We start from the raw sequence: 27,559 nt of genomic DNA on the forward strand, positions 1-27,559 counted from the left end.
GGCCTTGAGCCTCTCCTAACTCGTGGAGAAGGATCAGCCTGGGGTGCGATCCAACCCGAGGAACAGTGAACACACAGTTTTTAAAAATGCAAGATTTCTTTTTCTGTTTTCCTTTGGTGATTTGTTTTTGGGGTTTTTGTTGTTGTTGTTGGTTGGTTGGTTTGTTGTTGTTTTTTTTTTTAATCTTCTTATTGTTCTATGTCCACATATGCACACTGGTCATAGAAAATTCTGTTCAAGATAGCTGCAAAAACAACCAAGGAATAATTCTGGACACACATGCTCACAGTATTCTGGCTTTTAGAGTTGCAGAGTTGGGATCTTATGCATGCCTTAACTGGCATCAAACATTTTCTTCTCCCTCCAGACTTGATGTCTACTACTTGTTTCTCTGTTAAATTGTGACATATTCTAAAAATGTATTATTTTTTTAAATATTTTGTTTAGATTTGTTTTTGCATGTTGATAAGTTTTCAGTAGTTCTTTTGTACTAAGATTGGGCAATTAGATTAATGTAGCATAAATAACCAAAGTATTTCCATCAAACATAAATTTCCTTTGACCTAAAATACACATTACGAGATTGTTGTTGAACAGAAGACTTACACTGAGATACCTGAATATAATAAATGTGCGAGCTGCCAAAAACTCCCTGCTACATTTGTTTTCCTGTTAACTCTGCATTCTTCTTTTCTATACTGACTTACTCCCCTGTCTTTTAGTAGGTAGTAAGTTTGCCTTAAAATGATGATTAGGGTACACAAGGTTTGTATTTGGCTGGAAAGGGAGGAAAATAGGAGAGAATGCAGAACATATGTTTTAGAGATACTTAAAATGATACATTTTGTTATGTGATTCATGTTTTGTAAATTCTCTGAAATTCAAAAGGAAGGGGGATAAAGCTCAAAGACTTATTTGGGACCCAAGGTTTTTGTTTAGTTTTTATTTGTTTGTTTCACTTTCTGTCTACCTTTTGGTTTATTTTGCTTTTCTGTTTTCCTTCTCCCCTCCATCATGTATATTCAGAACAACCAATTCTAAATTTTTGTTCAAGTCCTAGAGTGAAAATCCATTATTTGTGCAGCTTTATTGCATCTCCTTCATTCTCGATTCATACCTCTTCTCTTATGTGACTTTCATCACAAGCATCAGCCTACACTATTGGGAAGTTATTGGAGGGGCATTAGTCCTTAAATAGTTAGCTCTCACTCAGTAGAATTTTATGATGGTTTTACTTTGCTCTGTGGTCTTGTAGACCAGAAAAGATCTGTAACTACTTTACAGTGGCTGCTTTCCTGCAGTGTAGTGTGGCCAGATTCTGATGGTCGGAGGTTACCCTTTCTCTCTGTTTTCATAATACTTAGAATCACCTGGGATTTTGGTATAATGAAAGGTTCTTGGTCAGATGATGGTGGCCCAAACACCCTGTTCTGTGTGTGGAGAAGCTGATATGACAACATAGAAGTGGGAAAGCGGGGTATGAGCAGAGAGGTTTATGAAAACCCATAGGGCTTTTCGTAAGGGTGCTGCATGGTGTTACATCAAATGACATCAGGAAGGTCTGACATGCAGCATGTTTCTTTTAGAAATACTAGAGGTCTGACACACCTGTATGTGGAGCCATAGATGCTTGTGTTTTTTTCTAAAAAAACCCCACAGTAGCAAGAAAACAGAGTGGAAACAAACAAACAAAAAACCCACAACACAACTAGAACAAAACAGAGCGGAAACTGAAGCTTGTAGCAAGTCACTTTTCTCCTTGTCTCGGTTTGAGGGGAAAAACCAAAATGTTTTACCCACAAGCAGGGGAGGGGCCTCCTCCTCAATAATCACACCACTCTTTATCAAATTTAAGAAAAGGAATTTTAATACAAGAAGGATAACTGATATATATATATATATATATGTAAACAGACTAGTGCAACCCACTTCCCCAACACCATAAGAGGAAAAAAAAAAAACAACAACAACAAAACCCAGCAGGTTTTCCTCCGGGAGAAAAGGTTATACTTAAGTGTCCTTGTCACAGCCCGCTGGCTGCAGAGTGAGTTTCAGTCCCTCTCCAGCGAAACAGACGAGCAGTGGGCTTTCAGATGGACTCAGTCTCTTTCCCCTGTGTTCCCCGTCCAAGAAGCAGACAGGTACGAGCAACCAGCAGCAAATCCAAGGCAGGTAGCAGCACGGCAGGAAAAGGTAATCCGAAGTAGGCAGCGGCAAGACAGCCAGGGAAAACCCCAGCAGTAACCAGCAGGGCAGCCTGCCTCCTTGGAGCCCCCACTCCCCCGTTCCGCCGAGCCAAGACTGAGGAGAATATCCAAAAAAAAAACCAAAAGAGACAAACCTGCCCCCACCCCAGCGATCACAGTTAACTACTTCTTTTGTTAACCGCTGGCCTGGGCAGTTAAGTGGCAGGGGAGAGAATTTACATAATAATCCCAAACTACAACATTATCCACCCCTAAATTCTCTTCCATGCCGATACTCTACATTAAACTTAAATTTTCTTTCAAATAATTAAGTGTTTACAAATACAGTAATATGAGTCGTTTACCCAGAGATAAGTTCCCCTTGAGGTACACATCGTGTCTCTCCATCTTCCTGCATCACCCACCAGGTGGAACCAGATCCTTGAGCAAAGACAACCCCACGAATGGGTTTGCCTTTGCCTGAGGCAGGGTTGATCCAGACTGTTTTCCCTAGCATACCTCTCAGGTGTATTACAGGGACTTTGTCTCCATCTACAGTGTGAAGGGGTTCTGATTGGGCAGGGCCGGCTCGATTGACAGAGCCTCTAGTGTTGACTAGCCATGTAGCCTTTGCTAAGTGTTGATCCCAGTGTTTGAAAGTCCCTCCACCCAACGCCTTCAAAGTGGTTTTCAACAGTCCATTACACCGCTCAACTTTCCCGGCAGCTGGTGCATGGTAGGGGATATGATACACCCACTCAATGCCATGTTCTCTCGCCCAGGTAGCAACTAAGCTGTTTTTGAAATGAGTTCCATTATCTGACTCAATTCGTTCTGGGGTGCCATGTCGCCACAGCACTTGTTTTTCCAGGCCTAGGATGGTGTTCCGAGCAGTGGCGTGAGGCACTGGGTGTGTCTCCAGCCACCCTGTGGTTGCTTCCACCATGGTGAGCACATAGTGCTTGCCTTGGCGGGTCTGTGGCAGTGTGATGTAGTCAACCTGCCAGGCCTCCCCGTACTTATACTTATCCCAGCGTCCACCATACCACAGGGGCTTCACTCTCTTAGCCTGCTTAATGGCAGCACATGTCTCACAGTCGTGGATAACCTGAGAGATAATGTCCATGGTTAAATCCACCCCTCGGTCTCGTGCCCATTTATAAGTGGCATCTCTGCCCTGATGGCCCGAGGCATCATGGGCCCATCGAGCCAAGAACAGCTCTCCCTTGTGCTGCCAGTCCAGATCTGTCTGTGATACTTTCACTTGCGCAGCTCGGTCTGCCTGTTGGTTGTTGAGATGTTCCTCATTGGCCCGATTTTTGGGCACGTGTGCGTCTACGTGGCGGACTCTCACAATCAGCTTCTCTACTCGGGTGGCAATATCTTGCCATATATCGGCAGCCCAGATGGGTTTCCCTCTGCGTTTCCAATTGGTTTTCTTCCATCGGTCTAACCAAGTCTTCCTAATATGATGTTCCTGCAGGATTTCTCTATAAACAAACTTCTCTCTTACACTCGTTAGAAGTCGTGCCCAGAGTGAAAGGGGCTTTGATTCCCTCACGAACACCTGTTCAATAGCCACGTCCTGGGCCAGAGCCCCCAAAAACCTGGCTTCAGCACCATCCAGTTGTAAGGTTTCACCCATAAGGTCCCAAACTCGGATCAACCAAGTCAGGATGGGCTCACCCGGGTGTCGAGCAATGTCTTTCCGCAAACTACGGAGATTATCAAATGACAATGACTCAGTGATGATCTCAGGCTCTGGGTCTGCTTGCTGTGGAGGTGCAGCAGCCCCCTCATCGTCTGCTGGATGGTCTAATTTGGTCTTATATTTCCTTTTCTGAATAGGGGCAACTTCCATAGGCTTGGCCTGTCCTCCTGGTTTAGCCTCATCCTTTTCTCCCTTCACTGTGGCATCAGGGGTTTTATTCTCTCGCTTTTCCCCCTTCACTGGGCTAAGTTTCTGAATGCATTCTGGAAAAACCCTGGCCCTACCTTCAAACATTCTGTAAGCTGCAGGGATACAACCCTGCAGAAAAACCATAAAGAGCAAGATATCTCTGGCATCCAGGGAGAATTTAAACATCTCAAAAGCTGTTGTAGCAGACTTGAATGGGGAATGGACAAAGGGTTGGGAGAAGAGATTCCCCTTTGTTCCTTCCCAAGGGTCCGTACTATTATCACTGAATCCCCAGAGGTAGCAGCTTAGGTTGCGGCAGGAAAACAGCCTGGAGAGCACCACCCACATGACATCCAAAGGCATCGAATTCATGGCACCATAAATCCAGAGTAAGAACTCAATAGTAATTGCGGCTATTTGAGTTTTGCTCATTGATTTGTTGATAAGACTTAAACCTGCCGCTCCTTTTGGCATGAATTTGTACCAACAAAAAGCCAATATATTATACAGGATGGTCCTGATGAACTCTAAGCTCAAGACCCACATGGTGCCACAAAATAGCAGTTATCCTTCTTTGTTTACAAGCCCCACACGTTGGGCGCCAAGAAATGTCTCGGTTTGAGGGGAAAAACCAAAATGTTTTACCCACAAGCAGGGGAGGGGCCTCCTCCTCAATAATCACACCACTCTTTATCAAATTTAAGAAAAGGAATTTTAATACAAGAAGGATAACTGATATATATATATATATATATGTAAACAGACTAGTGCAACCCACTTCCCCAACACCATAAGAGGAAAAAAAAAAAAACAACAACAACAAAACCCAGCAGGTTTTCCTCCGGGAGAAAAGGTTATACTTAAGTGTCCTTGTCACAGCCCGCTGGCTGCAGAGTGAGTTTCAGTCCCTCTCCAGCGAAACAGACGAGCAGTGAGCTTTCAGATGGACTCAGTCTCTTTCCCCTGTGTTCCCCGTCCAAGAAGCAGACAGGTACGAGCAACCAGCAGCAAATCCAAGGCAGGTAGCAGCACGGCAGGAAAAGGTAATCCGAAGTAGGCAGCGGCAAGACAGCCAGGGAAAACCCCAGCAGTAACCAGCAGGGCAGCCTGCCTCCTTGGAGCCCCCACTCCCCCGTTCCGCCGAGCCAAGACTGAGGAGAATATCCAAAAAAAAAAAACCAAAAGAGACAAACCTGCCCCCACCCCAGCGATCACAGTTAACTACTTCTTTTGTTAACCGCTGGCCTGGGCAGTTAAGTGGCAGGGGAGAGAATTTACATAATAATCCCAAACTACAACACTCCTTTAGCTGTTGTTCTCTGGAGAAGGTGATAAAGGAGAACTGGACATGGTCCCTATCCCTCTTAAAGAAAGCTGAAACAGACATACATCCTTTTTCTCATAATTCAACTTCCTGACACAAACCTGGATCCATGCTTTTGTTCTACAGACCCAGTTCGATGACATCAATGCATTCTTCACAGCAGGGGGAAAATTCAAACAAACCGAGCATTTCCTTAGACTGGAAAAGCAAATTGGCTGGATGCCTGGTGTCTCCTACAGCCAATCACTATAACCTTACCATAAATGTAGATGTGCTTCTCTCCTAAGGTTGGTTATTGACTTTATTTTAGCCATGGGACCATCCTGTCTCACTCCTCTGTGTGTACACTGTACCAGGGAGTGCTGAGATACTGAATGCTGCATTATATAGCAAGTATTTTGCACATCACATGGACTCACTTAAAATTTGACTTTGTGAATTTATAGATTGTGAATGTGTTCCTTTTAATTGTTTTGCAGAGCTCTCTCTCCATCCAATTCTTGAGCAGGCAGCTCAGCTTCAGAGACTGGCTGGTGCTCTTTTCTCTTTTTTTCAAGCTATTTGGTCTTAGTTGTTTTTTGAAGATGCTATTACTAAGATTGTGCTTTATACTTTCAAAGCTTGAAGCACAGCAAATGCTAACTGTCAAATGAGTAACAGATGAGCTATAAAAACTTTTGAGATAATGTGTTAGGGATGCTAGATGTTCTCTAGGGGTGAGGAAGTTTCCAGACACTCAGGCACCTCCTGGACAGAGCACTGCTGATTTAATTTGTGAGTTTCTTGCCTTTGTGAGTTAAAATCAAGACTGAATCCTTGTACCAGGGATGAGAGAGGAAAGATCTGTAGAGAAATGAGGTAAATGTGACTAAAAGGAGATCTTAAGTTCTGCTTTTAACCTCTAACAGGTGCACCAGATGACTTTATTTGTGATATTAAGTGACACCCAAACAACCACACTTCAAGGAAAAGTTGTCATTATGAAGTAAACTAAGACAAATTTTATTAAAGGTAGTGGGAATGAGAAGATAGAGGAAACTTTTCAAAGGATCTCAGCATGCTGCTGTTTCTGAGATGTAAGAAGTAGTATGACTTTGGGATTCAGTTCTACTGCTTTGCTTTGCTCTGTCATGCTTCTCTTTCTGGAATATCATCTGATGAGTGAAACTAGCATGCTTAGATAAAGCAATGCCTTGTGACTGAGACTGTAAATGCTCTTGTTTTTGTTTCTTTTGATATTGCTTAACCTTTGAAATTCTTTGGGGGCAGCGGGGACCTGACAGTGATGTGAGAAGTTCTGTTCCTCCCACTGACATCTCAGATGCAGTTCAGCATCCTTTGTGACATAAACGTTCTTCAGAGTGAGAACAGGATGCAGTAATCTTGCTCTGAATGTTTTTCTCCCGGGCACTGCTGTGTGCTTTTAGCCAAGACTCATGCTTCAGGTAGATGTTTAACAGCTAAATCCTGGTAGAGAGGGGTTATTGTGATAGAAACAGTCTGTAGGTGGGAGGGTTATTCAGTGTTTCCTACCTTCACCAACTTATCCACTTCTACCACACATCTGCACAAACAGAAGAGAGACCTGGGTAGCTTATGCAGCTACAGGAGTGAGTCATACCTTCTCTGTTTGGCTGCACAGCCCACTGTATAGTAAGCTTTTATGAGCTGCAGCAAATGAATTGAGTGTGTAGTACAGACTGGTTCATATTTCAGTCAAGATGCACTTGATTGTTTTCTATTGGTGGTTCTCATCAACAACTAAGTGATGGGCTTAGAAAGCTGTGAGTCTCTAATGGTGGTCATAACAAGAAGGGATACATCATGTTTGCTGTCTGAAGCAGTCTGCTAAATTCTCAGATAAGATGTGATATTTTTCAGCTGAATCATTTCTCTAATGCTTCTTTAAAGTCAAATATTTTGTAAGAGACATCCTTTCCACACTGCACAGTAGCTGCCTCTCCTGCTACCAGCTAGCTCAGATGGAGGAATGGGAGACTGGATGAGAGACTGAAGAGGGATGGACAGCAGAATATGCATTTTTGGTTCTCTGGGATGGGCAGGAGATTCTAGTGCCAGTTCAGGCCACAACTTTAACAGCCACAAGTTTCCCATGAATTTCTCCAAGCTCCAGGGATACTCAGAAACCTCCCTGCCTGGAGGTAACGAGCTGAGAGGGGAGTAGTTCCTTAGCTGAACGTGAGAAATGCCGTGATGGTGTAGGGAAATTGTCTTAGTTTCTTGAAGCAGAGCTTTAGGACTGAATTCTCAGCTTTTATTTCATCACTTCAGTGAGCCATGATTTTACTTGAGACAAATAGTAATTTTGGTGTTATCTTGATTGAAGATAAGAGTTCATGACACGTGCATAAAGCATATGTAAAGATATGTTGTACCAACATCTGGGGACTTCCCTCTTTTTGGGAGGTAGGGCTGGCCATCAACTCCTTCTCTATCAGGTCCCTGCAAGGGCAGCCCAGCCTGGAGTGGCAGAGACTGGCATGTCTCAGTTTGGTGCAGTGAAAGGCTTTTAATGCATGGAGCTTGTTCTTTGCCCTCCCAGCTACTGTTCCACTATTCCTGAGTGATCTGGTACAAGCCCCACATTTTCTCTTCATGGGGCCTACCTGGAAAAAAGGATCTGACAGAAACAATTTACAGAAGGATATCTATAAGTTACCAAAATCAAGACAATGTGGAACGTTTAGCCCTCATGCAAACAGTAGTTTTCTTGTATATGCAGAATAAAATAACACAGATGTTAACACTTTTTCCAAAGTATGGTTGTTGCCTGTTCCTCCCAACCCATTTTCTGAGCAGGCCTGGCAATTTGCACTGCGAGTGGCCCTCAGTTTTTGATGCAATAAAATACTATAGCAACATTGTTTTATTTAAATGTGATTCAGAAGGGGGGATGTGTTTATGCTGAAGACCTGCTAATTGCGTAATTTTCTCCTTGTATTAAACAATGTGTTCATGCTGTGTAGCACAGACTAACCAGCATGCAGGGAAATGATTTATATCATACTGAAGAGGTCTGAACATTTGACCTGGTAAATTAATTTCCGGAGACAGCTAAATACAATGTAGTAAGCAACAGGCTGTAATTAAGAAGCTGGAAGAGTTGTGTAGTTCTGGTATCCTGATGTGGAAACCATCCAGGAATTTTCAAGATCCTTGGACAACAATGTTTTACAGCAGTGAAAGGAGTTACTACATCTTTTCCACAAGTTACTAGCAAGGAACTGAAAGAGAGAGAAACTTGGGAAGTACTTACAGGACTGACAACACAGTAGAAACTATAATTCTGAGACCTTATCCTTTTTTAGTGTGGTTACTGACTTGCAAGAAGAACAGAACATGAATCAACAGCTTTAGCTTTTTCTGTCTGAAGATACTTGGAATGTTCTTCAAGTCCTTAAAACTGCAGTGTAATTAGGGAGATGTTAGCCTTCTGTCTGTGAAATGTAGAGTGGTATCTGTACCAGTCCATGGAAACATTATATGGGTGTGTTCAATACAGGACAAGTATATGTGATCTTACCCTGGTCAAAAAAATGGAACAAAAAGCAGTTGAGATTGCAGAAGTCTTCCGCAGGGCTATAGGTGGATTAGATCTGAGTCCTGACTGTTTTCATCCCCCATGAGACCAGTGGTATGACAACTGCAGAATTCTGAGATTTTCTGTTTCTCTGAAAGATGGTTAAGTTTGTTTCAGAATTTTGTATCTAAGTCTTCCTTACAGTCATAAAATGGAAAACACAAAACTTTGGCCTGAAAGGGAATGTGAGCAAACAGTTAAAGCTGGAGATGTAAAACACAATTAGTGGAAGAGGAAAAGAAAACTCTGAGTTTGACTGGAAAATGCTGATACACTTTCAGAAAACCAAACAAATTATTAAACAAAACCAGCATGTTATCTTTACCTTTTCATAGTTTTTACAACTGTCTGTAAGAAAGAAGAAGAAACAGCCTTTTGTAACTAAGATGCATCTGCAAATTAAGGACCAAAACGCTGCCTGCTTCAGTTTTCTTGTGGGGCTTTAGCATTGTTTGGGAAGTGGTTTATAAACTGAATATGCTAGGGCATGAGTAATAGCTGTGTGCTAAGTTACTCCTGGCTAAGTTACCAACAATCATCAGCTGTGTCTCCTGAGGCACCACATTAGATAACAGGAGGGGCTTCCAGGCCCAAGCAGAGCCGGGATGTGTGCAGGAAGGTGTGACAGAGGCAAATTGACGCTGCACATGAGGCAGAGAGCACCAGTGAAAACTTGTCCTTCCTGCATGCTGCAGCAAGTTAGGCACCACTTTGCCAGGTGTCTTTGTCTGCACCTTGTTTTCATCAACCAAAATGACATTCAGTGAAAGTTTCATGGGGGGAAGAAGGAGTAGAGATCCTTCTGTGCAGGTCAGAGATGCGGAGCCTTTTCAAGGTTTCATATTATAAACAGGATTCTGTTGAGGAGGACTCTGTTTTATCTTAGATCTATAGTGTAGGTTATAGCAAATTATAAAAGCACATACATGCTCTCACACATTTTATCTGTGACATCTTTCTGTAACTTATGTTATTGTTCAAATGACTGATGAAGGCAATAAGGTGTATAGGCAGTGGTGGGTAGGGAAGGTCCCACAGAATCATACACACTCTGCAGTTATTTCCCTGTGCTGTTTTGCTTCAGTTTTCAGGGGCAGTTCTCTTGCTACTCTGCATATGTCAGATCTGCATTTGCTTTACTTTTTATTATTTCATGTTTTAGAATATAAAAGGCTTTAGATGGCTTTGCAACTGTGTTTATAATATTCTTTGAAAAAAGATATGCTAAAAGTCATTTTTACAAAGCCTTATGTATCAATGTTTATTATCTCATCTCCTTTTATTTTTTGTTATTTGAATTCTGTATTGGCAGCTGTGATAGGTTGACGTAGAGTGGTGTGTTCATATGACAAGTTTGTAATTAGCTACTTCTTTTCATTACATGCTTGAAATTTTGTTAAACTGCCTTTCTTCCTGGGGAAAACCCCTCAAGCATTTTCAAGGACTAATGAAAATGTATTTATGGTTCTGGAGGCACTTTGGCCTGTTCTTTGGAACACCTCTGCAGATGCAGGCAATTTATACCTGCTGCAATGTGCATGCCCAACTTTACTGCTGTTTTAACACCCTCTTGCAGTGGAATTGAAATTTAAAAAAGACACAAACAGTTTTTCAATCCTTTGAATTGACTTATGTATTTTGTTTGTTTTGTTTGCTTGTTTGTTTGGGGTTTTTTGCTTTTTTTTCATGGCACAGGAGATGCACATATATTTAATATCTTTGCATTTGCCACATTATTTTTTACTCTTGCACATAACACCATACACTTTCATATAATGGTATGCTAGTTACAAAAGTAGGTTCCTTTTAAATCCTAAGGTATTTTTAAAACTATATGTTCACCCTGGTCACACAGGTGGTGCATTTCCCCTTGTAGATTTTGTGTGTTACTCAGTTTGTTGCCATGTAATTATCATTTCTTCACTGTGATGCAGCAGTTCTTGTGTAGATTTAAAAAAAATAGTTCAGCTGTGCTCTCAGTTGTTTATAGGTTGTGTTGAGTGACTCATACAGAAGATGAGGAAGTTGCAGCAGGGCCAGCCTGCCCAGCAGCGACACCTGCCTGCTTTAAGTGCTCCAAGCACAGGTGCAAGGAAAAAGGGACTGGAGACCAGAGATGGACCCTTTGGAGAGGCAGGTACTGGCTTGGTGACATTTGTGGTGAGATTGACTCTGCAGTTTGTCATCATGCAGAGCCTCTGGGCAGAGATGATGTATTGATCACAAGAAGTGAAACTTGGGCACTACTGCAAATTACCAAATTTACCAGTGAAAGAAATGACCTGTAGAGGTCCTTGTCCTTATGGTTTGCTGGAGGACCAGCTGAACTGGCTGATACAGGAATTGAGCTTGTGAGGCTTTGTGATGTAAGTAGGCATGCAGAGCCCACAGGTTTAATCTGTAAGTAATAGCTTCATGAAACTCACAGAAAATTTCTTTCATGGGAACCATCTGGTTTCTTATACTGTGCAAGGTCAGCTTGAAACCTGGCTCTTGGTGAGACAATAACAGGAAAACCACTTACAAAAATGTATTGGGAAGTGCTCTACTTGTTGTTGTCAGTCTGGTAGTATGTTGGTTGGGAGCTTGGAAGTCATTGTTGGGGAAGCACCCCTATGCTTTGCCTGTCTCATGTATACGTTATGTAGGTCTCACTTCCTTAGGAGTATAGGACTTGTCTTCCACAGTGGGAAGACTTCATTTACATTTTGACAAATGTAGACATGATGTTACTAGAGAGGTTCTGGCAATCGTCTAGGAGAATCTGTTCCCTGTAACTCTTGGGAGATGCGCCAATATATTATTGTGAGTCCTTATCAATGTAATTTTGTACAGATACATCTTCATGTTTGCAACAGTGGGGCAGAGCTTGGCCTTGGCCAGTGGCCTGAGGGTTTGTCCAGGATCTCTGGTGGATTTGCAGCTCTAGATATAAACAGTGTTTCTTGGACTATGCTTCTGATGTATTTGATGTTGTTTTTTTTCCCAGTATTAGGCACGTCTACACCATCTGAAGTGTGAACTGTGAGTGATGCCTTGCAGACAAAATGTAGAGCTTATTTCTATCAACCCCACCCCCAACCAACCAACCACCAAAAAACCAAAACCCCGACCATGGATGGCTTTCAAAACCAAGTGTTTAAATTAGGCAAATTATGGAGGAAAAAAATCTCTCTGCATGTATTATGCATGAGGACATGGGTAAAAACTCCTGTCTCAAGAAATCCTCTGCTGCACATAGAAAGGAGAAAGGCTATAGGAAGAAAATTACCACTGTAGACATCCTATTTCTTTCCTAAGCATCTGCTATTAGGAAATCTCATAGACAGGATGCTGAGCTATATGGATATGAACCTGACACAGCAGGACTTGTACTTACGTTCTGTTTGTTTATCTAAGAAGGAATGATGAGAGAGCCATTATCTCATTTTTACTTTGAATGTGTTCCTTTGATTTTGAATGAAGGATAACTACTGCATTACTGTGAAGGAAGAGACCTTGTCAAGAAGATGAAGGAAGGTTGTGAATTAACGTTCTTCATCACCATGCTCAAGAGGCCCAGGAGGCAAACATTGCCTTCTCTAGCTCTTGAACTGTAGTGGCAAAACTATTTTCTAAACTTTCTAGTTTGAAAACTGCAATATTTGAGAATGATTAGAGTGATTTTGGCTTAGTTCTTAGAGAGAGACCAGCACAAGAGCCTGACAATCACAGAGGAAGCTAATCTATGGGTCTGACAGTTTATGGTTACTCTGACACTTTGCAGATGCATGCTGTGTGACGGCTGCAATGAATCAGGTTATTAGAATGACTTTCTTCTCCCTAAAACTTCTTTATTCCTGTTTTTCTCAAAACGTGTGTGTGTGTGAGGGGGTGGGGAGGGGAAGTGTAAAGCCTATCAATGAGATAGAGGAGAGGGCTTGAAGCCAGACAAACCAAAACATTAGAGATTTTGCTAATGTTACGAAGATGAAAGGAATTCCCAAATAAAAAGGAGCCAGAGACATATTTAGCAGAGCCTCATTCCTAAACAGCCAATTGGATGCAGGCAGGAAGGTCTCCATGCACATCTCAGAGGTTGTTTTCCCTTATAAAGTAAAGCAAAGGGATTACTTTATTCACAGTCTTCTATAGCAGTTGGGATAAATTTGCAGCTTCTGTCCTCCTTTACCAAAAAAGTATGGATGGCATTTACTCACTGGTGTGGGGCCTCTGAGTTGGCATTCTTCAGGCCAGCTGGAGCCCATTTCATAGGCATGGTGGCTGTACAGCTACTGTGGAGTACCAAGCACATTTTGGGTCCATATGGCAATCTGCACAAGTCACTGAAAAAGAAAGAACTTAAGGAAGGTGTAGCTGAGAGTTTCCACTGTTGTATTGAAAGATGCTTCAAGTCAATAGGCAAGTTCCCAATGTGCATTGGAGGTTTGCTAGTATCTCTGTAAAGAGATCAGGGTAAAAAGTACTAAAGAGAGAGGCAAAATTACTTTTTCCACTTGTTTTTCTTTCTCTGATTGTACTCCAGATATACTCCTATATCAGACTGCAAAAGGGTTTAGTATGGAAAAACAAAGTTCTCAGTGGAAGCTAAATAAAAAACATAGCTTTCGGCAATGGATACAAAGAAAGAACGAGAGCCTTGGGATATAAACACATCAGGCAAAACACACTGTGTGGTTTCTATACAAATGAGCAGAATAAGGACTGAAAGCTAGGCAGCAGAAACTCGTGATGGAAGTAGCCTCCAGAGGAAAAGGTAAAGTACTTTCAGGAACGGTCTTGTGGGTTTTTTGTTGAAGAAAAAAGAAAACCCAAATAAAACCAACCCACTGTACCTATATATATTTGCATATTTGTATATATATGTATGTTTGGGCTAAGCTCTTTTGTGTCCACAGCTGCAGAGGAGGGCTCAGAGGTGTGGTCCCCAGCATTTAAGCTTGATTCTCAGAAGACTTGTTCTATTCCAGTCTCTTTGTTTGTATTCATGTCTCATGCCAACTACATTTTCCCCTTCCCCCTTATCCCTCTGGCAATGACCTAAGTTGCTGAGAAGAAAGATGTAAACTACTAATATCAGTTTTTGACATGTACTTTTATGTCTAGTAATAACTGTGTGATTATAACTTCAGCATGGAGTCACTAAAAAGAAAAGAAATACCTTTATTCTATAGTGTCCCTCGAGCTGGAGTGACCTAATTTCCTTGCATAGTTCACCTGTTTGCCTTCCTTCCTGCCCCGGCACTTTCTATAACATCACGCTGTAGAGACAAGCTTCTTGCTGAGCCCTGCTCTTCATTGTGTGCTGGAGGCATGGCTGGGCAGTATCTCTAAATTTTTTCTTTGCTGTTTCTGTGTGTTCATCACTACTGCTCAGTCAAGCATCTGAGCTTACTTCTTCCTTCTAGTGTGCCTATGCCTGTCTCTAACAAATATCCTTCATACAGTAGGTCTTTCCAAACAACTGATGTTTACGCTGTATCGCTATATCAACAACTACCTGCTCTGATTGAGACTCTCTGTTAGCCATATCTTTTTCATGAGCACCCTGAAAACCAGGATTCCTACATCTTTGGTTCCCATGACAGGCAGTGATGTTTATCCTCACCCAAATAACCGTTCCTCAAATCAGCCAAGGGGCTGCTGCTGCCATCATTGCCACAAGGCTAAGTTTATAGGTATCATAAACTTATGATGAAGCTTAATAGAAATACAAGCCTGTGGCATCTGCATGGCCACTGTCTCCTTAATGTTCACAGAGGCCTCTTGTAGAAAACTGTTGCCTACATTTCTAGTTATGCTGAGGTGCAGTGTGAATTATGTATCACTTCTGCTGAGGGGTTGTTTACTTGGCTCTGCAATCTTGTATGTGCTGTATCTGCTACAGGGTCATCACCAGTAAGCTGTTTTGGGAGTGTGAACCTCTGCTCAGTAAGGCAGAAAATTTGGATTCTTTTGAACCTTTCTCCCAGTCTTGGTACTCCTAAGGAGTAGTAGCCAATGATGTTTCTGAAAACCTAGAATTGTGTATCTTCTCTTCTAGAAGGTAATTGATGGTTGTATCAAAATCAGACATGATACTGCATCAAAGGGTGTGAAATTCTCCTTCCCCCTGACCCAAGTTCCCACATCTAATACCGTATGTTTTATATGATGTATACAAGTTTTCTCAGCTATGTTATTGAGCGTTGTTTGAAAACAAAGAATTTGATTTTGGCTGTCCTTTGAGTGTCACTTAGAGATACACAAAAAAGGGCCTGTTTAGATCCTCTCTTTTAGGTTGCTTACCTTGGTGGGGTTGTGTTTTGTTTTGTTTTAAATATCACTGTCTCTTGCTTCAATGCTAGAAGTGAAATAATAAATAGGTTTTGGATGGCTCATGTTCCAACATCTGGTAGTTTCTGTTTCTGACTCTTCAAGGCAATTACATTCCTTCAAAGTTCCTTTCCTTAAAAGTTAAATTCCTTTTGGTCTTCAATCCATAATTTTGTCTAACTACTATCTCTATTAGTAGCTTATTCCTTAAATTTTCACATCAGAAAAACTTTCACTGTGGTTTTATGGGAGCTTTTCTTGCATTAAGGCTGCTCAATTTGGCAGCAAGCAATCTGTAAGCAAACTCCCTCTTCTGCAGCAAGACTCACATACAAGGATCTCACTTGGATTCTCACATCTTTTTTGGCTTGTGTGCTTGGAGCAGTTTTGAATTTGTAAAGTTTAGCATTGGAGTTAAGAGGTGCTGTTTCTGGTCTTTTGTACAAACTTAATGACAAAATGTTGGCTATGAAAGGGTTGCTATGCTAGAATTAGTCTGTGCAGAGAACAGTTGGCTACAGCTGTAAAAATTGAGGCCTGTGATGAAAATAACTTGTACAGTGAAAAGTGTTCCTTTATTTGCTAAAAATATGTCCAGTGGAAAACCTAGCTGGGGTTATAAAATTCAACAACTTTACTATGAACAATTTGAGACATGAGTTTATGCCAGTCCAGACTTATGGCCATCAGTGAAGTAGCACTAGGGCATATAGGTCCTAGGGCTGAAAAATAAGCTGTCTGAGAAACAATACGGATTCTAACCCATCACAGTCCAAAGGGGATCATAACAATCTTTTAACTGAACCTTTTCACAACCTTCAAAGGCTTCTCTGTGAACCCTATACAACAGCAGGTACTGTTTTTACTACCCTTAAGCCTATGGGCAATATTTAGTATGCTAGCAAAATGACAAGCTTTTAAAGAGACTTGGTAAAAAAATTGACCAACTGTTTAGCTGGCCAGAAATATTTTCATAATTTTTATCAAAAACTTTAATGGCAGTGTTTTTTTAAAAATATCTTGTCTGTTATAAATGACTGTTCTTTCAATTTCTCATTCTGCCTCTTGGATGTTACTGTGGAGTCTTGGACCTCTCTTGTTTGAACACGATTCTGCTGCCAGAGGATGTCTATTGTGGCCATGCTCCTACTCTCTGTATTTTAACAACTCTCCTGAAGTTTTAAAGTGTTTATCTTACACAGCTGAAAGTCTCCTCCTGTTTCATGAGCTCTACACTGGAATGCAGTGGAAGAGACCTAGGGCCTGTGGCCACCCAGATTAGAGTTTTTTGTATTAAGGTCCCTATATGGTTTTGTTAAAGACTTCAGCTCTGTCTCTGTCTGTCTCTGCTCCTTGTTTGGGAGGCTAGTGGGAGGAGAAGAGCTGAAGGGACTATATAACCTCAGAGTTTTCAGATACAGAGTGCACCATCCCAGAGCAGCTATCCCCAGCCAAGCACTGTCAGGGTAAGTGGCATATAACCAATGGCATGATTTATGGATTGCTAGAGGACTTCAATTAAATAATGTCAAATGGAACATATTCAAGAGCATGTACTGTTGTGCTGTAATTTGCTTAAGCAAACTTACTTATTAGAATTGAGTTGATAGAATATTTGTAGTATCTGTAATGAGTGTCTTTATTTTATAGTATTTCTGAAAGGGACAGAAAAGTTCTACCTAATAATTGTGCCAATTCTAGCAGCACTTCAGCAATTGTATATAGAAACAGTTGGAGTAATGCCACAGCTGCAATTACAGCTATGTTCAGGTTTAGATGAACCTGTGTGACCTTAGGGTGTTAGTTTGGGACAGAACAAAGTTCCTGAAGGGCTATGTAGTAGTGTTTCTTAGCAGACTTGCTTCAGTGTTCTTAACCCAGTGTAAGGTACATGAGTGTTTTGGGAATGTGACTGCAAGAAGAGCTGAAAGTGTGCAAATTAGCAGTGTCTAATAGGATAAAGTGATGATGTGTGTGTATTCATTCTTGTCTCTATGTACATGAAACTACTGTTCTGTAAAATGCCAAACATTTCATTAAGGAACAGGCTATGCACGGTATTTCTTGTGGAGCTGGAGTTCTCTTTAATAGCTTGTTGTGGAGATTGATTATATTTAGATGTAAAGCAAGGAGAAGAGACTAAAGACTATTGATTAGTTGGGAGAAAAAATTCCTTTCTTCCACAGTACTCAGTGACATTTGTTGCTCTAAGATGTTGCTACTGCATGCTGTAGCAGTCCTGAGCTGTAACTCACTGGTTGGCAGCAGAGCCCTCTGTCTGATTTTTCTGCTTTTTGTGCTTTATTACTAAATATGGTTTTCATTTAGAGTGCACTAGGCTCAGAAATGCAGCCTTTCCTGCCCTGCTATTTCCCCTCCCCCCCAGTGATTTTTGGCATTGCATTAGCTGCATTGGTTTGAACAAACCCCCTGACCTCGAACTCTGTTCCAAAAACAGATGGTTGAAAGCCTATTTCCTAATTAGGAAATGGTTTGTCCAAACCAGTCTTTTCATTCATATTAGATAACGGTTGTACTCCATTCAGTAAATATTTGAATATAAAGAACCTGCTTCCCCAGGAGTTTAATAAATGAAAAAAATGCAACCTACTTTCCTTTCCCAATTATAATGATAAAATATCTGAAGCATGCAAAATTAGGGTTTCATTATCCTTGTCTTCTAGGAACTCTGCCCACTCAGCCTGCAGGAGCAGGGTTGCAGCCATGTCTTGTGGCTTTCTGGCTAGGCAGAGGCAGAGGATCTCAAATGAAGGATTTGAGAGAACTGTCCATGCTTGTTTCATCCAGGTAGAGGATGAACAGATTGTGGACTCTCTTACTCATTGGCTCTCACTGACCCCATTCTTATTTCATCCTGTGTTTCCAGTATTCCCATGGCAGAAGGTTTTGGAGACTGTATGCAGAGCCAGCTGGTCCATGGATGACAGCTGTCTCCCTTAGCTGTTAACACATTGCAATTTGTTGAACTCTGCATGGAAGCCCAGGCTTGGAGTGAGCCAAGTGATTCCCTACCACGCTATAAATTGCAAGCAAATAGTTCTTCTTGAGTCTTGGTATTCAGTGCTTTTTTCTGTAATTGACTTTAATACAAAGCCTTCAAAGCATTTTTATTACTTATATTATCTTCCTGTTGCCAGAGGAAGAAAACAGTTTCTTTTTACTGAGACTAAGAACCAACATAAATAGCTCTGTCACTCTACAAATGTAGTTTATTAGCTGCTTTGAAATGATGATAGAGCATATGACCTGTTTTTAAAATACATACTGTCTCTGGCTTCATTTTAAAACTGGGTTATGATTTTCTGACTGATTAGAGGAAGACTGGAAAAGGCTTGCTGCCCCCTTTCCCCCCACATTTCCCCCCTCCCCCCATTTTTTTTCTACTTTGGAACATTTCTTTTTCAAAAAGTTAAACATAAACTTAGTTGGCCATCTTCACACAGTGGGTTAATATCTGCATCAGGATACCACCCCTGGTACATGCATAGCATTTCATGTGGTTAGTTGTTGTGTAGAACAAGACTAAAAGGGGAAGATGAAGTGCCCTTACCTTTGACAGTTTTCCACGTGTTGGGATTTCATCAGAGTGATAGAAAAGCAGGAGAAAGTTGTGCTGAATCCAATGCAATGGATCTTTGTTTATGCAGCTGACAGTCCAGTGTTTTCTTTTATCTCCCACCCCCAGCTGTGGATTTCTGTGACCAAATTTAGATAAACATTTGCTGCTCCTTGATCTCTCTGCCCATGCTGCAGGGCTGGAAGTCTCCTCTGGAATTCCCTGGATAATCCCTAGAGCACACAGCCCTTTGCCAGACATGGTTGAAACCTCTCACGCTTTCAGAAGAAAGCCCATTCCCTCGTTCCCTCATATAGCTCAGCAGCCCTCATGATTGCCATGCCCCTCCTTGCTGTGCTAGTTGCTTTCATAGAGCCATCTCTGTCTTCAAGGGTGGGTCTGCTACCTGAATATGTGGTTTGGTTTTGTTTTAATTCTTCTCTGCTGTTTTCATAGGGCTGTTTTCTGCCTGGAGGGCCAGAGGACATTGAGGTAGAAGATGTGTGAGGAAGAGGACAGCACTGCCCTTGTTTGTGACAATGGGTCTGGGCTCTGTAAAGCCGGCTTTGCTGGGGACGATGCTCCAAGAGCGGTTTTCCCATCCATTGTGGGTCGTCCCAGGCACCAGGTGATGAACTATTTTGGTTATTCCTTACTGGGCTTGTAGAAGGCTTTGCTGTCTTATCCCCAGCTATTCACCCCAGGGCCACCTTTTCCCGTGTCTGGAACTAGTCCAGCCTGGGGTGATCTGTTAACACAGTATTTCCAGGCAAACTGAGTCCAGAAGTGCCCTCACCTGAGTCAAAGCAGGTCTCTTGCCTTGCGAGAGGAGTCCTTCTAAGATTTTTCTTTTCTTTCTATACCATCTTTTCCCTGCCCCTTAACTTTGAATCAACAAGAGAACTTGGTAACGCTAGTTAAAAAAGAAAAAACAAAAACCAATGCAAACCCTGAGTAAGACCAACACAGAAACATCTGGAAATTTTCACTGCCCTTAAAGCTAATGATATAAGTGTGTGGAAAACTAAAGGAGGAAGAAGTTGTTTTCAGTCAGCTTCCTACTAACCTTCCTGACTTTATTCATTTAGCTGTATCATAAATTCAGCACCTGCCTAGGGTTGAGTTTCTTTAGCTTCACAGTTTCCTTGAGTGTATGATACATTCCACTATATTTTAATGGCTTGCAAAGTACATTTATTATCTGTGTGGTTTAAATATAGTGAATTTATGAGATAGATCATCATTAACATGAAGTGGAGCAGCTTGGCTAGGCCACAACAAACTAATTCACATAATTAGCAGATCCACCTAATTGCTTCTGTGTCACCCAAGGCCCTGATGGAAACAAACAAGCTGCTTGTAAGATGTGGCACTTTATATACCCAGCAAATGCATTTTAAGTTCTTCAGAACTGGAGAAATATCTGCTTTTCAGTGTAGAACCTGGGACTCAAGGGCTAATTGAGGCCACTGGACATTACCATACTTTAAAAGTGTATTCAAATGCCACCTTCTGTAGCCAGTGTGAATGATAGTGATTGCTCAAAACCAAGCCATGTAGTCACAGTGGAAACAAATACAGATTTCAGAACATTTCTTTCCTGATTGTGTATCACAGACAGTGCCCTGAAGGAAGGATTATCCCATCAAAAATTGTGAATCCAAGATGTCTATTTTCAAGACAGAGAGATGCCATGGTTTGGAGTCTGTAATGACTAAGTTCTGATAGGAGTATTATACACTCAAAGCATCCTATTATGTATTAATTTTTTTCATTCTTTCTGACTTTAACATAGAGACTAGTGTATATCCAGAGTAGTTTCCAGTTTCTGGTCCTTTGATCATTTCTACAGAATCCATAAACATATCTATAAAGAAGCCTGTATCAGTAGATATAAATAGTCTGTCTCTAATTACAATATTATAGTGTTCAAAAAGAGGATGAAAAATAAAATTTGGAAAATATAAAGTGTGTATTGCTCCATCTTGACCCTTAGATGGCACAATATCCCTTTCTGCTTTTACTCCACTTTATTATAATTTAGCAGGCAGTTAATTCCTAAATAATAACAAACACTAAAACAACTTTATCCACTTTGTCTTGAGGCATTTAATATTGTACTTGTTCTGTTTACTTGAAGTGTAGTACAGACATGAACTTCAGGGATTTAAGTGAACTAAACATTTAATACTGGCAATTTAAGAGCAACAAATAATACTGCATTTGTTAGTATTTGTAAAATATATTGTAACTAGTGTAACTGGCAACTGGATTTATTTCACAGGTAATGTTTTGTCTACTTTGCAACACTTCTCCCTAAAAGACTAAATCACTTTGTATCATTTTGTAGGGTGTGATGGTTGGTATGGGTCAAAAAGACAGCTATGTAGGTGATGAGGCTCAGAGCAAGAGAGGAATCCTGACCTTGAAATACCCCATAGAACATGGCATCATTACAAACTGGGACGACATGGAGAAGGTATTTCAGCTTTGAAAAGTTGATGTGTGTCACTAGTAAAGAGAACTACTTGAACCAAATGTTCACCCACTAAATTTTAGATGAAAGTGTCATGCTGTCCAGTATGGTTTAATGAGAAGCTTGTTAACAGCCAAGGTTAACTTGCATCTAAATCTTGAGTATCACTAGAAGCACATCAAAATAGTAGTTGGGAGTTCTTTTACTCCCATCTGATCTTTGCTAATTATACTGGGGGGGAGGGGGGAAGTGGGGGGGGGAGAAAGGGGAGGAAAGAAAGAAAAGGAATATATCACTTTGCTAGTAAGTAAATGGAATTTAAGAAAGTGTCTGTTTCTACAAAAGAGGAAAGTATGTATTTGATTTTTATGTTAAGGGCACTGTTTATACACAGATTTTTAATGCTTGAAAGATTAGCAGTATTGCTGTGAAATGCAGTATTTGGATGAAAGGCTTCTAGAATCATGTTTATCATCATAGTTTGTACAGATGATATAATTTCTAACATTCTAAAATGGTATCTCCATTTAATGTTGTTTTGTGAAAACAGGGCTATTTGGAACAGTCAGAACATTGCAGCACACTGTAAGCGTGTGGAGTCACAGTATTGTAGATTTTACTTGAAAGAAAAAGTTTTTAGATCCAAACATATTAACCAATCCATAATCATTCCTACCTTGAAAACAAGCTTAGCAAAAACTTCTTGGTCTTTAGACTAAAGTTTCTGGTCAGTTTACTTCTTATTGATGTCTTAAACTCCTAATTGCAATCCATTTGGTCTCAGATTTTCACATCTTGTAGGAATGAGTTGTGTGGACGTGATAAACACAAGGTGACTTTCAACCTCACAAACTATTTACCCTCATTTCTTATGATTTTTTTGGCTGGCCGATACAAACCAAAAGATGAAACTGTCAAGAGATCCATTATGCATTGAACTCTGTGTATGTTCTAGAGTTGTTCTAGAACTGTTTCACTTTCAATAGTTGAAATAGCATTGCTGTATAACTAAGTATCTTCTACTCTAACATATTAATAACATACCAAATTTCATTACCTTGTGTGTCCTTAAAGTAAGTAATATATTTTTGGTAGTAAAACTTGAGGATAATGCTTTTCTTTCTACACTTATTCTGGTAATCTCTACGAAGGCAGTAAGAACAACTGAATGAGAGGCATCATGAGTCTGTATCTAGGGCTGTAACCGGTGTGCTGCAGCACAATGCCTGTCTTGCAGTGATTCTGAGCTGCTGGCTGATGGTGTTTATTTCCTTTGGCTTCTCCCATTATCCTCAGATCTGGCATCACTCTTTCTATAATGAGCTCCGGGTTGCACCTGAAGAACACCCAACTCTGTTGACTGAAGCACCACTGAATCCCAAAGCCAACCGTGAGAAAATGACCCAGGTAAATACACTGTAGCTATGGAATAATCCATCTTTGTGCTTCAACAGGATGTGAACTTCATAATTTCAGTTAGTCATGCTGTCCAGTAGTCTACCTTTCTTTGTTAAGGAGGATGGAAAGTGCATAGTGACTACCTGTCATATTTACATATTATTACATTTACTTTAGAAAATCAGTGTATCGACTTGGAATATGAGTACTTCAGTCTGTCCAAGTTTTACGTAATCTTAATCTATTTTCATGCCCATGTCTATTACCAAATTATCTTTAATACGTGCATGTGTCTATATTATTACATTAAGGATATAGTCCAAATACAGGGAGATTCTATTGGACAAATATTTTTGGATTTAGATTTTGTGTTTTCCTTTCTTGTTATTACCAACCATTGAGAAATATGAAAATCTTGTATGAAAATATGAAAATCTTTCTGTAAATTGCTTCAATTAAGCTAACCCCTCCCAGTATTAAGACAATTATTTTAATTGCATTTCAGATCATGTTTGAGACATTTAATGTGCCAGCCATGTATGTAGCTATTCAAGCTGTTCTGTCCCTCTATGCCTCTGGACGTACCACAGGTAGGGCTCTGGGGAATGTGACATAGATGTTTGAAATAGTCACAAGAGTTGATGTGCACCTAGGAATGAAACATGTGTTATCTTCTCAAAGGGATCGTGCTTGACTCTGGAGATGGTGTCACCCACAATGTGCCAATTTATGAAGGATATGCCCTGCCACATGCCATCATGCGTCTGGACCTGGCTGGCCGTGACCTGACAGACTACCTCATGAAAATCCTGACGGAGCGTGGGTACTCCTTTGTGACCACCGGTAAGGACATGCTGCTGACTGAGGAGAGCTTTTAATGTGCAATATTTCTACTGGTCTTAGAAGGACTAGCAGTGGTTCTGTGGTTAAATAGGCATGAGGATTTCAGTGAAAATCCCTTGCAAGGCTCGCGAAGGATTTGTTTAAAATATGAGGAGGGTGTTGGAAGTTGAAAGGGCGCAACCCATCAACATGTATAGGTCCTTCCTGAATGCTGTTCTAAAGATTGAATCTTCTTGACAGCGGAGCGTGAAATTGTCCGTGACATCAAGGAGAAGCTGTGTTACGTGGCCCTGGACTTCGAAAATGAGATGGCCACTGCTGCATCTTCCTCCTCTCTAGAAAAAAGCTATGAGCTTCCTGATGGTCAGGTAATCACCATTGGAAATGAACGCTTCCGCTGCCCAGAGACCCTCTTCCAGCCATCTTTCATTGGTAGGTTGAATGACTGTTCTGCCTTGGTAAACATCACATAAATATGAAGTCCCTATTTTTCGTTTGATTGTGTTCCATTACTAACTCAGACATACAAGTGTGTCCTACCACACATTATAAAATAATCTTTCAGAACAGGACTATTAATATGGTGGGAAGAACTTCATGTCAAACAATTACACAAAATACTTTCCCAAAATAAACACACAAAGTTTATTCCTGGCTCTGGCATTGGACCTTTGCCAATTTGTATATTTAAATGTGCTTGTCAGAAGTGGGGAGCGGTGGCAGAGGCAGGCAGGCAGGAAGAACCTGCTTTTATTTTTCCAGAAGACTGCTCCCATCCATGGTTCATCACATTTTCAGAGCAAAGCTAAGACAATCGCATGCAAATCCACATCCATGAAGGCAGATATGCAACTAGGTCACACTGAAATTCAGTGTCAGTTCTGTCAATAAGCAGAATTTCAGCTCAGAAATAAAATACTTGCATACGTAGAGGTATTAGGACATTTTTTGACTGTTCTGTGTCTAAGGTAAGTTAATTTAAAAAGAAAAAAGAAAGAAAAAAGAAAACAAATTATTCCAAGACCATATAAGGAATTCTTAGGACAATTGAGATTTCCTACAAAAGCCTAGTGGAAACTTTACTATTCCACATCCTCAGGTTTCTTTTTAAGGAGGAGTTGTGTGTGTAAGTGGGAGAGGGGGGCTGTACACTGAAGAATGCTTAAGCAAGTAATTGGGCACTGCAGAATGACTTTCCAGATTTCCAAAGCTCTGAAGACTGATGTCTTCCAAAGAGACACAAAAGTTCATGTTGTCAGTTCTGTGTTAACAATTTTAAGTCTCTGGATGGAGCTGCTTCCTCAGAGTTCTTTTGTACCTTCTCCAGGCATGGAATCTGCTGGCATTCATGAAACCACTTACAACAGCATCATGAAATGTGACATAGACATCAGAAAGGATCTTTATGCCAACAATGTGCTGTCTGGAGGCACTACAATGTACCCGGGTATTGCAGACAGGATGCAGAAGGAAATCACTGCTCTGGCTCCTAGCACTATGAAGATCAAGGTATGTAGAGTGCAATCATTTGTAGACTATATAAGTTGGCATTTACAAAGTCCTCAAAGATCTAGTGAAACATAGTGACACTTTAAAGGTAAATGCTTTTAACATATTTGAATCATGTGTTGACTGTCTAGCAAATAATCACCACCTGGAAACTGGTGCTGAAAAAAAAAAGCCTTCTCTTTTCTCATTTCTTTATGTTGAATTCTGCAACTGCCCTAACGTGCCAAAGAAGAATAGCAGAGACCCAGCAGCATAAATTTTCCTCTAGGGCTGTATGTGAGCTTCTTTAGCCCTTTTTGTTTGATGGACATGTGAGAGAGGAGATCCTGGTTTTTACCTTGGCCTACAAGTTCAAAAAAAAGGAGACTGACAAAACAATCTTCCTTCTTGTTTTCTCAAGCCCTCCTGGCCCATCACTGTTTGTTTCCAGACCAATTATGTCCCTTTTCTCATATGAGGCCATGAGTACACAAATACACTATGAGATAGGAGTTACTGTGGATGCTGACTCAGGAAGAGAAATTGAGGATATAAACAAATATAACAAATGTTTAAACTTTACTGCTTGCAGCAATGGCTAGTTGAAATGCCAGGGATAACACTAGCATATATATGTAGTATCTTGTTAGTATTATGTATCACTGCTTTAGTATTTTTGTATTAAAAAAAATTATTTACAGTAGACAGCTGTAATTATTGCTTTTATTTCTTAAACAGATCATTGCTCCTCCTGAACGCAAGTACTCTGTCTGGATTGGAGGTTCTATTCTTGCCTCCCTGTCTACTTTCCAGCAGATGTGGATCAGCAAACAGGAATATGATGAAGCTGGCCCATCCATTGTTCACCGCAAATGCTTTTAAATTGCTTTATATATTTTCTTAGTGTGAATGTATTCGGGAAAATACATTCTTATAATTTCATTCCATACACCATTCATCCAAATTAATCTGATTAATTGGATACTGTGTATTTTTTAATACATTTTAATTATGCTATGACATTGTTGCTCCTATTTAAAAAACAAAAAGAAAACTCAAAAGCCAAACCGTGCATACGTGGAGATGCCATTACAGCTGGTCTGAAGCTCCATCTTGTGACATGAATTTGTTACTACACTGTTCTGGGCTTATTAGAAAAGGCATAGGTACCTTTGGCTCAGTGATACCAATGCCAGAAAATGCTCACCTATCAGACTGCACGTTCTCAAAGTTCAGCCTCAGAAAACATTTTAATCCACAAACAGAACCTATTGTGATTTTTCTAAAGTTCTTGGCAGTACAAAAGGAGCATAACATCTGTTCAATGTTGGGATGAGCATGAGCACACCGCTTTGCATCTGCTCTATCCAGAAATACTATCTCTCCACATCACTTGTAGATGCACAGCTGTCAAGCTAATTTCTTACAGGGTACAATGTGTACCACAACATTTCTGTGTTTTCTTTGAAGAAACAAAACCTGTTCCTTTGGGAGCATATCTAAACACTAATAATAGGTTGAACATATGATTTTTTTTAGCATATGCCCTCAGGATGAGTGCAGCCTACTCTTTTTATGTTGTGAATTCTAGCAAGAGCTGAAGTAATTAAGCTGGCTTAATACACTTTCTCTTCAGAACTTTTTTTTGGGGCAAAGGGGGTAAGTAATGTAATCAAAGTAGCTAAAATAATATAGACAATTTTCTTCTTCTGTGATTTTTCTGATTCCTTTTATAATCTTCAATACAACAAAACTGATAGTCAGCTGGAAGTATATACATAGAAGCTGAAGCCAGTGATACTGTCTGAAAAGTATATATATATGAATAAAGAATTCACTGAGACAGACCTGGAAAAAGTCACCTCTAAGCACCTTGCTGCAATCTGTATTCATTAGAGTTCAGAATAAAGGATGCTATTTATTTTTGTCAACCTGTTTTCTTCTCTAAATTCATTAGTTTATTTCACTTGCCTGTTACTTGTTATCTTTCAAACTGTAAACTCTTTGCAACAGCACCTGTTATTTAAAGTGTAGGTAATCTATGTTCTTGGAACAGTTACTAAATAAACTCTTGTAAAAGCAAATAACTTCGTATGGTTCTTCCTTCTAACTCTATCTAGGTCCTTTTATCTTACACTGGATAGATCCAGGGATTCATTTTCAGGATAAGAAGTGTCTTTCAATTTAGTTTCAACTGGAAGATTGCTGAAGAAGAGATATTTCTCCAAAGGACTCTGATGCATCTCTGCTACTCCAAGATGTGATGAGGCTTAGCTCTCAGGTAAAGCATTTGTGTTTTCTTAAGTGTTTTTTTTCTGTTAGCTGAAACTTGAGCTGTACAAAGGTGGAACGGAAAAAAGGATGAAAAAAAAATCACCCAAACTGATATATTTGCCTCTACTACATATAAATTTACTGAAGCAGTAAATAGATGTACAGAGCTGGAAGACG

The 27,559-nt window shown here is 40.5% G+C and overlaps 1 protein-coding gene across 1 annotated transcript; it reads left to right on the plus strand.

Annotated features, from left to right (window-relative positions):
* The first annotated feature begins 16,724 nt into the window (after positions 1-16,724).
* On the plus strand, positions 16,725-27,209 carry ACTA2 (actin alpha 2, smooth muscle). The gene is made up of 9 exons (XM_071563870.1): positions 16,725-16,792; positions 19,360-19,531; positions 21,254-21,382; positions 22,676-22,786; positions 23,283-23,367; positions 23,459-23,620; positions 23,861-24,052; positions 24,948-25,129; positions 25,847-27,209. Exons 2-9 carry the CDS (start codon positions 19,403-19,405, stop codon positions 25,988-25,990), a joined length of 1,134 nt encoding a protein of 377 aa, XP_071419971.1. The 5' UTR covers positions 16,725-16,792; positions 19,360-19,402; the 3' UTR covers positions 25,991-27,209.
* The last annotated feature ends 350 nt before the right edge of the window (positions 27,210-27,559 follow it).

This window comes from Pithys albifrons, chromosome 9 (assembly GCF_047495875.1).
Source record: "Pithys albifrons albifrons isolate INPA30051 chromosome 9, PitAlb_v1, whole genome shotgun sequence".
Lineage (NCBI taxonomy): Eukaryota > Metazoa > Chordata > Aves > Passeriformes > Thamnophilidae > Pithys > Pithys albifrons.

Bases quoted from the DNA above. Each gene is read 5' to 3' on its own strand.
- ACTA2 (XM_071563870.1), top strand. From the start codon at position 19,403: ATGTGTGAGGAAGAGGACAGCACTGCCCTTGTTTGTGACAATGGGTCT. The intron at 21,383-22,675 runs GTATTTCAGCTT...CATTATCCTCAG, and splicing joins ACTGGGACGACATGGAGAAG to ATCTGGCATCACTCTTTCTA. The intron at 22,787-23,282 runs GTAAATACACTG...ATTGCATTTCAG, and splicing joins ACCGTGAGAAAATGACCCAG to ATCATGTTTGAGACATTTAA.